This window comes from Hemitrygon akajei, chromosome 13, assembly GCF_048418815.1.
Source record: "Hemitrygon akajei chromosome 13, sHemAka1.3, whole genome shotgun sequence".
NCBI lineage: Eukaryota > Metazoa > Chordata > Chondrichthyes > Myliobatiformes > Dasyatidae > Hemitrygon > Hemitrygon akajei.
The window spans coordinates 1,727,311-1,742,308 of NC_133136.1; the positions used below are offsets into that span (position 1 = coordinate 1,727,311).

The 14,998-nt window shown below is 44.7% G+C and overlaps 1 protein-coding gene across 1 annotated transcript in view; it reads right to left on the bottom strand.

Moving 5' to 3' along the window:
* The window catches only part of LOC140737585 (lipoxygenase homology domain-containing protein 1-like), a 394,473-nt gene that overhangs the window by 40,114 nt on the left and 339,361 nt on the right, over positions 1–14,998 (bottom strand). Inside the window, exons 41-42 of the mRNA XM_073064021.1 lie at positions 7,157–7,274; positions 367–544 (exon numbers count right to left, since the gene is read on the bottom strand). Of these exons, the coding sequence (XP_072920122.1) occupies positions 367–544; positions 7,157–7,274 (296 nt within the window). The remainder of the gene's footprint in view (positions 1–366; positions 545–7,156; positions 7,275–14,998) is intronic.

Sequence of the window (14,998 nt, forward strand, 5' to 3'; positions counted from 1 at the left end):
GACTTTTGGAAAGGTACATGGACCTTAGAAAAATAGAGGGCTGTGGGGAAGTCTAGTAATTTCTAAGGTAGGGACATGTTTAACACAACTTTGTGGGCCGAAGGCCCTGTATTATGCTGTAGGGTTTCTATGTGTGGTGGAATGTCCATTAAACTTGAACTTGAGCGTTAACCTCTGGCTTCCTACAGTTTCTTTTCCTTGTAACACACTGGTTAACACTAATGATGACTTCTCCTCCATCATTACATTACACGTTGATATGGGTAGTAGGGGGCTAAAACTCATCCAACCTACTGATACAACCTGAGATATCAATGAGCTATCAACCAGACATGTTGCTGAGATATCTGGCCTGCTCTCACCAACCTGAGATATCACTGGTTTTCACACTAATGACGTAGATTGTTTTCTCCACCATCGCCTCCTCATCCACTACAGCAGCAAGCTCACAGGTAGTCAACCGCTTGGTGCCGCGTGTCTTTGATAGCCAGTCGTTATATGTAAAAGTGGTCATCTCATTTGTGTTCTGATTCAGCATGAAGATCTAAAAGAAAAAAAATGTATCATCACTTCCCTGGCAGTAGGTTGACTGATTATAGAGACTAATGGCTGAGGGTAAGAATGACCTCATATAGCACCCTTTGGAGAAGTGCAGTTGGCTTCGTCTATAAGTGCTCCTCTGTTCAGCCAAGGTGGTAAGTGTAGGGTGGGAAACATTGTCCAGAATTGCCAGGATTTTCCGTAGGGTCCTTTGTTCTACCACAGTCTCCAGTGTGTTCAGTTTGACCCCTTTAACAGAAGCAGCCTTTCTAATCAGTTTATTGAGTCTGCTGGCATCACCTGTGTTGATGCCATTGCCCCAGCACACTACTGCTTAGAAGACTGTACTGGCAGCAACAGACTGGTAGAATATGTGAAGGAGAGGCCTGCATACTCCAAAGGACGTCAGTCTCCTCAGGAAGTAGAGGTGACTCTGGCCGTTTTTGTATATAGCCTCTGTGCTGGTGCTCCACTCAAGTCTGTCATCCAGGTGCACCCCCAAGTACTTGCAGATCTTCATCACATCTACCTCCTCACCATTAATAGTAAAACCACAAAACCTCAAGACATAGGAGAATTAGGCCATTCAGATCGAGTCTGCTCCCTCATTCCATCATGGCTGATCCTGGATCCCACTCAACCCCATACACCTGCCTTCTCACCATGTCCTTGGATACTTTGACTGATAAGGAAAATATCAACTTCCACCTTAAATATACACACAGACTTGGCCTCCACTGAAGTTTGTGGCAGAACATTCCACAGATTTACTACTCTTTGGCTAAAACAATTTAAAGGCCGTACCCTCTAGCTCTGAACACCCCCTCCACAGGGAACATCCTCTCCACATCCACCTTATCCAGTCCTTTCAGCATTCGGTAGGTTTCAATGGGATCTCCAATCATTCTTCTAAATTCCAGTGAGTACAGGTCCAAAGCTGCCAAACGCTCCTCATATATTAACCCCTTCATTCCCGAATAATCTTTGTGAACCTCCTCAGGACTCTCTCCAATGATAATACATCCTTTCTGGGATATGGGGTTCAAAACAGTTGACAACGCTTTAAGTGTGGCCTGACCAGCGTCTTTAAAAAGCTCAGCATTATCTCCTTGCTTATATATTCTAAACCCCTTGAAAGGAAGAGGATGGCAGCAATGATAGGGGACTTAAGGAGCTTAAGAAGGAAATTAGGAGAGCCAGAGGGGGCCATGAGAAGGCCCTGGTGGACAGGATTAAGGAAAACCCCTAGGCATTCTACAAGTATGTATGTGAAGAGCAAGAGGATAAGACATGAGAAAATAGGACCAATCAAGTGTGATTGTGGAAAAGTGTGTATGGAACCGGAAGAGATAGCAGAGGTACTTAATCAATACTTTGCTTCAGTATTCACTATGGAAAAGGATCTTGGCGATTGTAGGGATGACTTACAGTAGACTGAAAAGCTTGAGTATGTAGATATTAAGAAAGAGGATGTGCTGGAGCTTTTGGAAAGCATCAAGTTGGATAAGTCACCAGGACCAGACGAGATGTACCCCAGGCTACTGTGGGAGGCGAGGGAGGAGGTTGCTGAGTCTCTGCCAAAGATATTTGCATCATCAATTGGGACAGGAGAGGATTGGAGGGTTGTGGATGTTGTTCCATTATTCAAGAAAGGGAGTAGAGATAGTCTAGGAAATTATAGACCAGTGAGTCTTACTTCAGTAGTTGTTAAGTTGATGGAGAAGATCCTGAGAGGCAGGATTTATGAAGATTTGGAGAGGCATAATATGATCAGAAATAGTCAGCATGGCTTTGTCAAGGGCAGATCGTACCTTACGAGCCTGATTGAATTTTTTGAGGATGTGAGTAAACACATTGATGAAGGTAGAGCAGTAGATGTAGTGTATATAGATTTCAGCAAGGTATTTGATAAGGTACCCCATGCAAGGCTTATTGAGAAAGTAAGGAGGCATGGGATCCAAGGGGACATTGCTTTGTGGATCCAGAGCTGGCTTGTCCACAGAGTGGTTGTAGACAGGTCATATTCTGCATGGAGGTTGGTGAACAATGCTGTGCCTCAGGGATCTGTTCTGTGAGTCCTACTCTTCATGATTTTTATAAATAGAAACATAGAAAACCTACAGCACAATACAGGCCTTTTGGCCCACAAAGCTGTGCCAAACATGTCCTTACCTTAGAAATGACCAAGGATTACCCATAACCCTCTATTGCAACGTACTGGTGCCGCAAAACAACAAATGTCAGTGATGTGAAGCTGATTCTGATTCAGAATGTTTCATCATTCTTACGTGACATGTACTTTCAATGGAAACTGGGCAATGGTCAGGAATGGAAAGCCAACTGCTCTTCTACACAACGATTTTTACTCTCATCAGTTCCATAGCCCGTAGCCCAACAAACCTCAATCAGTTTCATTTGCAAATCACAGGCCAACACCATTCCAGGGAATAAACTTTGTGATTTCTGTGACTCAAGATTCAAGATTGTTTAATGTCATTTCCAGTGTAAAGGAAAATTTAAATAATTGTTACTCTGGATCCGATGCAGCACAAAAGCACAGTAGGATAAAGAACAGTACACTAATAATAAACGCGATAAATTTAAAAACACAGATTGATTGTATGTCCATAAACTGATGCTAGGCACAGGTGTATCTGTACATAAAGTGACTGAGAGGAAATGATAAAGTAGTGGTGGGTGGGGGTGTGGAGGGGTGGGGATGGGGCTGTGGAGGGGCAGGGGTGTGGAGGGGTGGTGATCAGAGTTACAGGGGAGTAGTCACCCTGAAGTTGCAGGAGGCGAGTAGCTGGGTGACTATCAGGAGAAATGGAAATAGGCAGTTAGAGCAGAGCACCCCTGTGGCTATTCCACTTAAAAACAAATATACCACTTTGGATAATTTGTGGGGGATGACCTCCCAGGAGAATGCCACAGAGACCGGGTTACAGGCACTGACCATGGGTCCGTGGTGCAGAAGGGCAAGAGAGAGAAGAAGGGAGTGGTAGTGACAGGGGACTCGATAGTGCGGGGACCTGCAGGAGATTCTGTGGATGTGAATAGGACACCCGGATGTTATGTTGCCTCCCAGGTGCCAGGGTCAGGGATGTTTCAGATCATGTCTACAACATTTTGGAGAGGGAGGGGGAGCAGCCAGATGTCTTGGTACATTTTGGTACCAATGACACAGGAAGGAAAAGCAATGATATTCTGAAAAGAGAATTTAGAGAGCTAGATAGAAAGCTGAGAAGCAGGGCCTCCTGAGTAGTAATCTCTGGATTGCTGCCTGTGCCACGCACCAGTGAGGGTAGAAACAGGACGATTTGGCAGATAAACGTGTGACTGAGAAGCTGGTGCAGGGGGCAGGGCTTCAGGTTTTTGGATTATTGGGATTTCTTCTGGGAGAGGTATGACCTGTACAAAAGTAACGGGTTGCACCTGAACCCGAGGGGAACCAAAATTCTCATGGGCAGGTTTGTTAGCGCTGTTGGGGGAGGGTTTATACTAACTTGGCGGGGAGGTAGGAACTGGAGTGAAGGGACTCGGATAGGATGGATGGTAAAAATGTAGTGTGCAGTCAGACTGTCGGGAAGGGCAGGCAAGTGATGGGACTTAGTTGCAGCCAACAGGCTGAGTAGCAAATCATTACGGATGCAGAATCAGAAAGGGCAGCAAATACGGTACTCAAGCTGTTGTATCTAAATGTACATAGCATTAGAAGTAAGGTGGATGATCTTGTTGCAATATTAGAGATTGCCAAGATATAATGTTGTAGTCATTACTGAAGTGTGGCTGAAGGATGGTTGTAGTTGTGAGTTGAATGTCCAAGGTGAAGCATTGGTGGAGGGACAGGAAGGTAGGCAGAGGGGGTGGTGTGGCTCTACTGGTAAATCAGTAGAAAGATGTGACATAGGATTGGAAGATGTTGAATCCTTGTGGGTTGAGTTAAGAAACTGCAAGGGTAAAAGGACATTGATGGCAGTTATATACATGCCTCCCAACATGGCATGCAGGTCAATTGGGAAAATCAGGTTGGTAATGGATCTCAAGAGAGTGAGTTTATTAAATGCCTAAGAGATGGCTTTTTAAAGTAGTTTGTCATTGAGCCTACTAGGGGATCTGCTATACTGTTATGTATAACTGGGTGTTATGTAATGAACCAGAGGTGATTAGGGAACCTTAGGTAAAAGAACCTTTAGGAGACAGTAATCACAATATGACTAAGTTCAACTTGAAATTTAATTGGAGAAAGTAAAGTCTGATTAGCAGTATTTCAGTGGAGTAAGGGAAATTACAGTGGTATGAGAGAAGAATTGCCAAAGTAAATTGGAAGGAGCTGCTGGCAGGGATGTTAGCAGAGCAGCAATGGTGTGCATTTCTGGGAAAAATGAGGAAAATGCGGGACATGTGTATTCCAAAAAATGAAGGAACTCTCAAAAATGGTAAAATAGTACAACCATGGCTGACAAGGGAAGTCAAAGCCATTGTAAAAGCAAAAGAAAGGGCATACAACAAAGCAAAAATTAGTGGGAAGATAGAGGATTGGGAAGCTTTTAAAAACTACAGAGAGCAACTAAAAATCATGTGAAGGGAAAAGATGAAATATGAAAGCAAGCGAGCAAATATTATCAAAGTGGATAGTAAAAGTTTTTTCAAGTATGTGAAAAATAAAAGAGAAATGAGAGTGGATATAGGACCGCTAGAAAATGAGGCAGGAGAAATAATAACGGGGGACAAGGAGATGGCTGATGAACTAAATGAGTATTTTGCATCATTCTTCACTGTGGAAGACACTAGCAGTATGCCTGATGTTGTAGTGTGTGAAGGAAGAGAAGTGGGTGCAGTTACTATTACAAGGGAGAAGGTGCTCAAAAAGCTGAAAGACCTAAAGGTACATAAGTCACCCGGACCAGATGAACTGCACCCTAGGGTTCTGAAAGAGGTAGCATTAGAGATTGTGGTGGCATTAGAAATGATCTTTCAAAAATCACTGGACTTTGGCATGGTGCCAGAGGACTGGAAAATTGCAAATGTCACTCCAGTCGTTAAGAAAGGAGGATGGCAGCAGAAAGGAAATTACAGGCCTGACCTCAGTGGTTGGGAAGATGTTGGAATCAATTGTTAAGGGTGAAGTTATGGAGTACTTGGTGACACAGGACAAGATCGGACAAAGTCAGCATGGTTTCCTTCAGGGAAAATCCTGCCTGATGAACCTGTTGGAATTCTTTGAGGAGATTACAAGTAGGATCGATAAAGGGGATTCAGTGGACGTTGTATATTTGGACTTTCAGAAGGCCTTTGACAAGTTAAGAGCCAATGGTATTACAGGAAAGTTACTAACATGGTTAGAGTATTGACTGATTGGTAGGAGGCAGCAAGTGGGAATAAAAGGATCCTTTTCTGATTGGATTTCAGTGACTAGCGGTGTTCCATAGGGGTCGGTGATGTGACTGCTTTTTTGCTGTATATCATAGTGGATTTAGATGATGGAATAGATGACTTTGTTACCAAGTTTGCAGATAATACAAAGATAGGTGGAGGGGCAGGTAATGTAGAAACAGGTGGGATGCAGAAGGACTCAGACAGATTTGGAGAATGGGCAAGAAAGTGGCAAATGAAATACAATGTTGGAAAATGCAGGGTCATGCACTTTGGTAGTAGGTCGTTGGGTATGTTCAAGGGAGAGATTGATAGGTTCTTGATTGGATATGGCATCAAAGGTCATGGGGAGAAGGCCGGGGAGTGGGGCTGAAGATGGAAATAAAATAGGATCAGCCATGATTGAGTGGTAGAGGAGACTCAATAGGCCAAATGGCATAATTTTGCTCTCATGTCTTATGGTCTTAGAAACATAGAAAACCTACAGCACAATACAGGCCCTTTGGCCCATGAAACTGTGCCAAACATGTCCTTACCATAGAACTACCTAGACTTACCCACAGCCCTCTATTTTTCTATGCTCCATGTACCCATCCAGGAGTCTCTTAAAAGACCCTATCATTTCCACCTCCACCACTGTAGCTGGCAGCCCATTCCATGCACACACCACTCTCTGCATAAAATACTTACCCCTGACATCTCCTCTGTACCTACTTACAAGCACCTTAAAACTGTGCCCTCTTGTGGTAGATATTTCAGCCCTGGGAAAAAGCCTCTGGCTATCCACATGATCAATGTCTCTCATAGTCCTAAAGAGGATCGTTGGGATCACAGTCTGTTGAAAGAGGAACGTTTGTAGCACATTCTGGTCAAAGGGGAATCTTGGGAGAAGAGTCTGGTTGAACGGGATCGTTGGGATCACAATCTGGTTAAACAGGATCATTGGGATCAGTCTTGTTAAATTCTGCTCCTATGTCTTAAGATCTTATAGGTTTGTGGGTGGAGATGTTGATCAAACTTACTGCGTAGGGAAGGCACTTCCTTCGAGATAAACTTTATCACACACAGAGAAATTTCTGCCTTTGTTGAAGAGAAATGGAAAAACATAACATTATGCATCCCTTTCCTATTCTATAGACCCAAGGAAATGGATTGCAGCTGTCTTCTCCCTCCCTTATCGTACATCCCTGACCACTGTCTCCTGTTCAGCTCTGGGCTGATGTTGTGGTGTCACAATCACCTTATCCAGGAACCAGTCAGAACGGCATCCTTTAGCATCAGTGCGAATCCTTATTTTTCTGAGCTGCCCAATGTCGGCAATCACCATGTTGAAGGTGTCCTCCTGACCCCTCTCAAACCTGAAAGATGAAGGCAGGGTGAGAATAAGAGCTGTGAGAAGTTATATGGTTGACACACTGATGTGATAATCCAGACCCAAGATAGCACAATAACTCTACCCAGGTTTCACTCTCACAGAGCTATAGAACAGAAACAGGCTTTTTGGCCCATCCAGTCTATCCGGAACTATTATTCTGCCTCGTCCAACCTGGACATGACTCTCTATACCACTCCCAAACATTTACTTATCCTATCTTCTCTGAAATATTGAAATCAAACCCTCATACACCACTTTTTCTGTCAGCTTGTTCCACAATTTCACTACCCCCTCAGGTTTCCTCTAAACATTTCACCTTTCACCCTTAGCCTGTGACCTCTGGCTCTAGTCTCACTCGATCTCAGTGGAAAGAGTCTGTTTGCATTTACTCTACCTATACCCTTCATAATTCTGTATACCTCTATCAAATCTCCCCTCAGTCTTCTGTGTTCCAGGGTATAAAGTCCTAACCTATTCAACCTTTCCCTATAACTCTGGTCCTCAATTCCCAGCAACATCCTTGTAAATTTTCTTTGTGCTCTTTTAATCTTATTGATATCTTTCCTGTAGGTTGGTGACCTTGATCATGCCTTTCACAAACAAGAGAAAATCTGCAGATGCTGGAAATCCAAGCAACACACACAAAATTCAGGACAAGAAGGCAGCGGGAGAGCACCCAAGGATTTCCAGCGGGAAGACATTTTGAGTTCTCGGGTGAAGGGAGAGGCCAGACTGCACAGGCGCATGACGTCAGCCTGTTGAGCGCAAACAGTTTAAAAAGAAGGCAGCCATATCCAGCAGACAGTGGAGTGAGGGGCAGCAGAGTGAAAGGACTTTGGCTCCACGGGCTTCGGTGGTAATGGAACAAGGTAAGGCAGTTGTTGATTGCAAAAGGAGATAGTGTGTGTGTGTGTGAGGCCAGTTTTCTGAGGTCGGTGTCAGATGTGGGAGGACCTGGAGTCTCCCGGTGTCCTGGACGGCCACATCTGCACTCGGTGCATAGAGATGCAACTCCTAAGGGACCATGTTAGGGAACTGGAGCTGCAGCTCGATGACCTTCGTCTGGTCAGGGAGAGTGAGGAGGTGACAGAGAGGAGTTACAGACAGGTGGTCACTCCAGGGCCACAGGGGACAGAGAAATGGGTCACAGTCAGGAGAGGGAAGGGGAAGAGTCAGGTACCAGAGAGTACCCCTGTGGCTGTACCCCTTGACAATAAGTACTCCTGTTTGAGTACTGTTGGGGGGGACAGCCTACCTGGGGGAAGCAACAGTGGCCATGCCTCCAGCACAGAGTCTGGCCCTGTGGCTCAGAAGGGTAGGGAAAGGAAGAGGAAGGCAGTAATGATACGGGACTCTATAGTCAGGGGGTCAGACAGGCGATTCTGTGAACGCAGGAAAGAAACTCGGATGGTAGTTTGTCTCCCAGGTGCCAGGGTCCGGGACGTTTCTGATCATGTCCAAGATATCTTGCGTTGGGAGGGAGAACAGCCAGAGGTCATGGTACATATTGGTACCAATGACATAGGTAGGAAAAGGGAAGAGGTCCTGAAAGAAGACTACAGGGAGTTAGGAAGGAAGTTGAAAAGCAGGACCTCAAAGGTAGTAATCTCGGGATTACTGCCTGTGTCACACGATAGTGAGTATAGGAATAGAATGAAGTGGAGGATAAATGCATGGCTAAGGGATTGGAGCAGGGGGCAGGGATTCAGATTTCTGGATCATTGGGACCTCTTTTGGGGCGGGTGTGACCTGTACAAAAAGGACAGGTTGCACTTAAATCCCAGGGGGACCAATATCCTGGTGGGCAGGTTTGATAGAGCTTTTGGGGAGGGTTTAAACTAGTTTGGCAGGGGGGTGGGAATCAGAATGTGAGTGCAGGGATTAAGGTAGAAGGACAAGGGCTTGATGCTAAGAGTTCTGAGTTGATGAGGAAGGACAGGCAGGGGACAGAATATAATTGTAGCCAGTTAAAGGGGTTGAAATGTGTCTATTTCAATGCTAGGAGTATTAGGAACAAGGAGGATGAACATAGAGCATGGATTAGTACGTGGAACTATGATGTTGTGGCCGTTACTGAAACTTGGTTGAAGTAAGGGCAGGATTGGATGATGCAGGTCCTGGGGTTCAGGTGTTTTAAAAGGAACAGGATGGGAGGTAGAAAAGGGGCGGGGGGAGTGGCATTGCTGGTCAGGGATAGTATCACGGCTATAGAAAGGGAGGACGCTGCAGAGGGAGTGTCCTCGGAATCAGTCTGGGTGGAAGTCAGAAATAGGAAGGAATCAATCACTGTGCTGGGAGTAGTCTATAAGCCCCTAAATAGCCCTCAGGACACCGAGGAGCAGATAAGCAGGCAGATTTTAGAATGGTGCAGGAAATACAGGGTAGTTGTTATGGGTGATTTCAACTTCCCTCATATTGACTGGCACCTCCTGAGTGCAAGGGGGATAGATGGGGCTGAATTTGTCAGGTGTGTTCAAGAAGGATTCCTAACACAGTATGTGGACCGGCCAACGAGAGGAGAGGCTATACTGGATCTAGTTCTGGGTAATGAACCTGGTCAGGTGACAGACCTCTTGGTGGGGGAGCATTTTGGTGAGAGTGACCACAACTCCCTTAGCTTCAGCATAGCTATGGAAAGGGATAAAATCAGACAAAATGGTAAAGTGCTTAACTGGGGAAAGGCTAACTTTGAAGGGATGAGGCAGGAACTAGCGAGAGTAAATTGGAAACAGATGTTCAAAAGCACAAAAGTAATGTGGGAGAAGTTTAGGGACCACTTGAGCTGAGTTCAGGATAGGTTTGTCCCACTGAGGCAAGGAAAAAATGGTAGGAAAAGGGAACTGTGGCTGACGAAACACGTGAGGCAACTCGTCAAGAGGGAAAAGGAAGCATATGTTAGATATGAGAAGCAAGAAGTAGGAGGCACTTATGAGAAATATAGGGTAGCCAGGGAAGAGCTAAAGAAAGGACTTAGGAGAGCTCAAAGGGGGCATGAGAAGGCATGCAGGATTAAGGAAAACCCCAAGGCATTCTATGCATATGTGAAGAATAGGAGGATGACGAGAACGAAGGTGGGACTGCTAAAGGATAAAGAGGGCAACATGTGCCTGGATGCAGAAGAGGTTGGGGAGGTCCTAAATGAATACTTTGCTTGGGTATTAACAAGTGAAAAGGATCTTGATCAGGATGAGGTCGAAGTAGAGCAGGCCTGTGTACTGGACAATGTGGAGATTAAGGAAGAAGAAGCGCTGGATCTTCTTAAAAACATTAAGATTGATAAATCCCTAGGGCCAGATATGATACACCCCAGGTTGTTGTGGGAATTGAGGGGAGAGATCGCAGAAGCATTAGCTATGATCTTTGAATCCTCTTTGGCTGCAGGGGAAGTGCCGGAGGACTGGAGAATGGCAAATGTAGTTCTCTTGTTTAAAAAAGGTAATAGGGAGAAACCTGGGAACTATAGACCAGTGAGTCTTACGTCGGTGGTATGCAAACTACTGGAAAGGATTCTTAAGGATAGGATCTACGAGCATTTGGACAAGTACAGTCTACTCATGGATAGTCAAGATGGCTTTGTGAAGGGAAGATCATGCCTCACGAGCCCGATTGAGTTTTTTGAAGAGGTAACAAAAGAAACTGATGAGGGTAGGGCAGTGGATGTGGTCTACATGGACTTTAGCAAAGCATTTGACAAGGTCTCTCATGAGAGACTCATCTGGAAAGTCATGAGGCATGGGATCAGTAGAACCTTGGCTGTTTGGATAAAAAATTGGCTTAAAGGAAGAAAGCAGAGGGTAGTAGTGGAAGGGAAGTATTCTGCCTGAAGGTCAGTGACTACTGGAGTGCTGCAGGGATCTGTCCTGGGACCCCTGTTATTTGTGATTTTTATAAATGACCTGGATGTAGAGGCGGAAGAATGGGTGAGTAAGTTTGCGGATGACACGAAGATTGGAGGAGTTGTGGATGGTGCTGTAGGTGGTCGAAGGTTAAAAGAGGATATAGACAGGCTGCAGAGTTGGGCAGAAAAATGGCAGATGGAGTTCAATCCGGACAAGTGTGAGGTGATGCATTTTGGTAGGACAAACCAGAAGACTGAGTACAGGATTAATGGTCAGTTACTTAAGAGTGTGGATGGACAAAGGGACCTTGGGGCTCAAATCCATACATCCCTTAAGGTCGCTGCACAGGTTGATAGGGTGGTTAAGAAGGCCTATTGGGATGCTAGGCTTCATTAACAGGGGGATTGAGTTCAAGAGTGGAGAGGTCATGTTGCAACTCTACAAATCTCTGGTGAGACCGCACTTAGAGTATTGTGTTCAATTCTGGTCACCTCATTATAGGAAGGATGTGGAAGCTATAGAGAGGGTGCAGAGGAGATTTACCAGGATGTTGCCTGGTTTGGAGAACAAGTCATATGAAGCAAGATTAGCAGAGCTGGGACTTTTCTCTTTGGAGCATAGAATGAGAGGGGACTTGATAGAGGTCTACAAGATTATGAGAGGCATAGATAGGGTGGATAGTCAGTACCTGTTTCCCAGGGCACCAATAGCAAACTCCAGAGGGCATATGTACAAAATTAAGGGAGGGAAGTTTAGGGGAGACATCAGGGGTAAGTTTTTTTACACAGAGGGTTGTGAGTGCCTGGAATGACTTGCCAGGGATGGTGGTGGAGGCTAAAACATTAGGGGTATTTAAGAGCCTCTTGGACAGGCACATGGATGAAAGAAAAATGGAGAGTTATGGGGTAGTGTGGGTTTAGTACTTTTGTTTTAAGGATTATATGAGTCAGCACAACATGGAGGGCTGAAGGTCCTGTACTGTGCTGTAGTGTTCTATGGTTCTATGGTTAAAATGCTGGAGGAACTCAGCAGGCCTGGCAGTATCTATGGAAAAGAGACCTGATGAATTGTGTGGGCCTGAAACTTTGACTACTCTTTGCCATAATGCTGCCTGGCCTGCTGAGTTCCTCCAGCAGTTTGTATGTGTGCTGCTTGATCATGTTAGCTTGGTCAGCAGATCAGTGGTCCTGTTCCCAAATAATGCAATAGTATCAGATTACATCATTCACAAGATCTTTCATCCTCCCAGTGGTGTTGGCAGATTGTGGCAGCACTGTGTATCAACCAAGGCAAGTGATGACATGTGATGGACACCTCTCAATGCCTAAAGATTCGGAACATTGAATGGAAGCTGCCCAGTGGCTGTGGAACATTGCTTCCTCACTGCTCGGCTTTGTTGTTGGGTGGTGGCTCCCAGCTCTAGTGACTGGGTTTGAGCCTGACCATTGAGGTGGTTTGTGCATTTAGTTCTTGACCACTTAACACTCTGGTTCCAATTATTCAAGATTCAAGCACATTTATTATTAAAGAATGTATAGATTATACAACCTTGAGATTTGCTTGCTCACACTGGCCACAAAGCAAGAAACCTGAAAGAACCCAATTTAAAGAAAAGAAGAAAAAGAAAAAGACCTACACTTGATGCACAAGAGAAAGGGAAAAAATACTAATCATACAAACAGTTGAAGTGAACAACAGCATTCAGAACCAAAATGGCATCATCAGATCTGAACCCAAGAGCAGCCTAGACTAGGCCCAAAGCCTCGCTTATCAGAATATCATATTAGCGAGCATGAAGCACAGCAGCCGGGGCAGTCTTCATAGCCTCAGCAACATGGAAATCACCATCACAGAGAGCAAGCAAAATCAGCTCTTATCCTGAATGACACCGTGTCTTTTCAGTGCATCTAGGCCAGCATTTAAATTGACCCGACGACAGAACAGCAAAAGGCTCTGTGCCCTGAAGAGAGGAGTGAAGATTGTGGAAAGTGAGCAAAATTGGCTTTCGCCCCCAATCTGGGCAGTGTTTAAATTGTCTAAACAACATATTGTACCCTGCACTAGGACCCAGGCACTGGTGACATGAAAGGCTCCAGGCCTAGACCACGCTGCTCAGCAACTCACTCTGGGCCCAGATGTTGCCACCCGGTGAGTCACTCCATACCCAGATTTTGCCACCCAGCCCGAAGCCACTCTCAAGCTCTTTAAATCAGCTCGACATCTACAGCAATCCAACCTTGCTCCCAGGCCATCTGTATGAGCATCGGAACTCCATCTGCATCGATCCATGCCCCAAATTTTCCTTGCCATCGCTCACTGTTTGCGATGATAATTTAACACAATTTACTTCAGAAGAGACATCAATTTAATTTAGGTCCATGACTAAAGATTAAAAAGGCAGTGCTTCATGGCAATTTTTAGAACTGGATTGCACCCAATCAGTGAACAGGATTCATTAGAAAAGGCAAATAAAAAGAAAAGACAGGGGCAAGCGGAGTGGCCATTGTGCGAGTTAGCCAGTCTGCAGTGGGAAGGCTTTGGCAAGATCTGATTGGGCAAGGTAAGTTTCTTCTTCTTTCCTTGCCTGTTAGGGCAGTAGGAGTAGTTCCAGGGGCTGTGCTTTGTTCTGTGCGTGAGATGTGGAAATTCTGGGAGACCTTCAGCCTCCCAGATAACCACATCTGCACTAAGTGAACGGACCTTCCTGATCAGCCACCCCTGCAGGGCCTTATTAAATCCACGTAGACAAATTTCACTGCCTTGACCTCGGCCACTTCCCTAGAAATATTCTCAAAATACTATAAGATTGGTTAGACATGACCTACCACACAGGAAGCCATGCTGACCATCCTTAATCAGTCTTATGTCTATCCAAATACTCATATCGAGTCCCTTTGAATACCTTCCAATAACTCTTCCACAGCTGATGTCAGGCTCCTGGCCTATAATTTCCTGGTTTATGTATTTATGTTTAGAGCCTTTCTTAAACAGTGGAACAGCATTGGCTATCCACCAATACTCTGGTACCTCTCCTGTCACTAAGGATGATTTCTGATTTCTTTCTCAAGTGTTCTCTCATATTTCTTGTACTCCTCGAGCACCTCACTTGTTCCTACTTGCCTATTCCTGCTATGTACCTCCTTTTTCCTCTCAAACTTTTGTTTTTGTCTGCCTCTGACTTTCAAGTACACCTTTGGTCACTTTGTCCTCTTGTCCTAGACTCCCCTACCATGGGAAATAACTTTGTCATATCTAATCTGTACAGGCCTTTTAACATTTGAAATGTTTCTATGAGATCCCCTCTCATTCTCCTGAACTCCAGGGAATACAGCCCAAGAGCTGCCAGACAGTAACCCTTTCAATCTTGGAATCATTCTTGTGAATCTTTTCTGAACCCTCTCCAATGTCAGTATATCCTTTCTAAAATAAGGAACCCATAACTGCACACAATACTTCAGGTGTGGTCTCGTGAGCTGTGTTTCCTCCAAGCTGTGCGCACACACACATTTTTCAACCAGCACACAAAGGAAATTAATCTGTGCACAAAAGGTTAGTTACCTAAAATAATGTAGTAATTAATAATTATACTTATTGAAATGTCAGAGACAGGAGAGGGAAAAATAACTGAGTGACTTCAATATGTATGTTATTTTGTTGTTATTCTGTGCAGTTTTATGTCAAATATTTTGTAAACCTACATAAACTGTGCCACGTGTGCATGCAGTGCGCACATACTTTTATCACAGGAAAAATATTTGCACAACATAAGAATTTTGCGCACACTACTAAAAGTTCGAGGGAACATTGCTCACGAGTGCCTTATAGAGGCTCAACATCACATCCCTGCTCTTATATTCTATACCTCTAA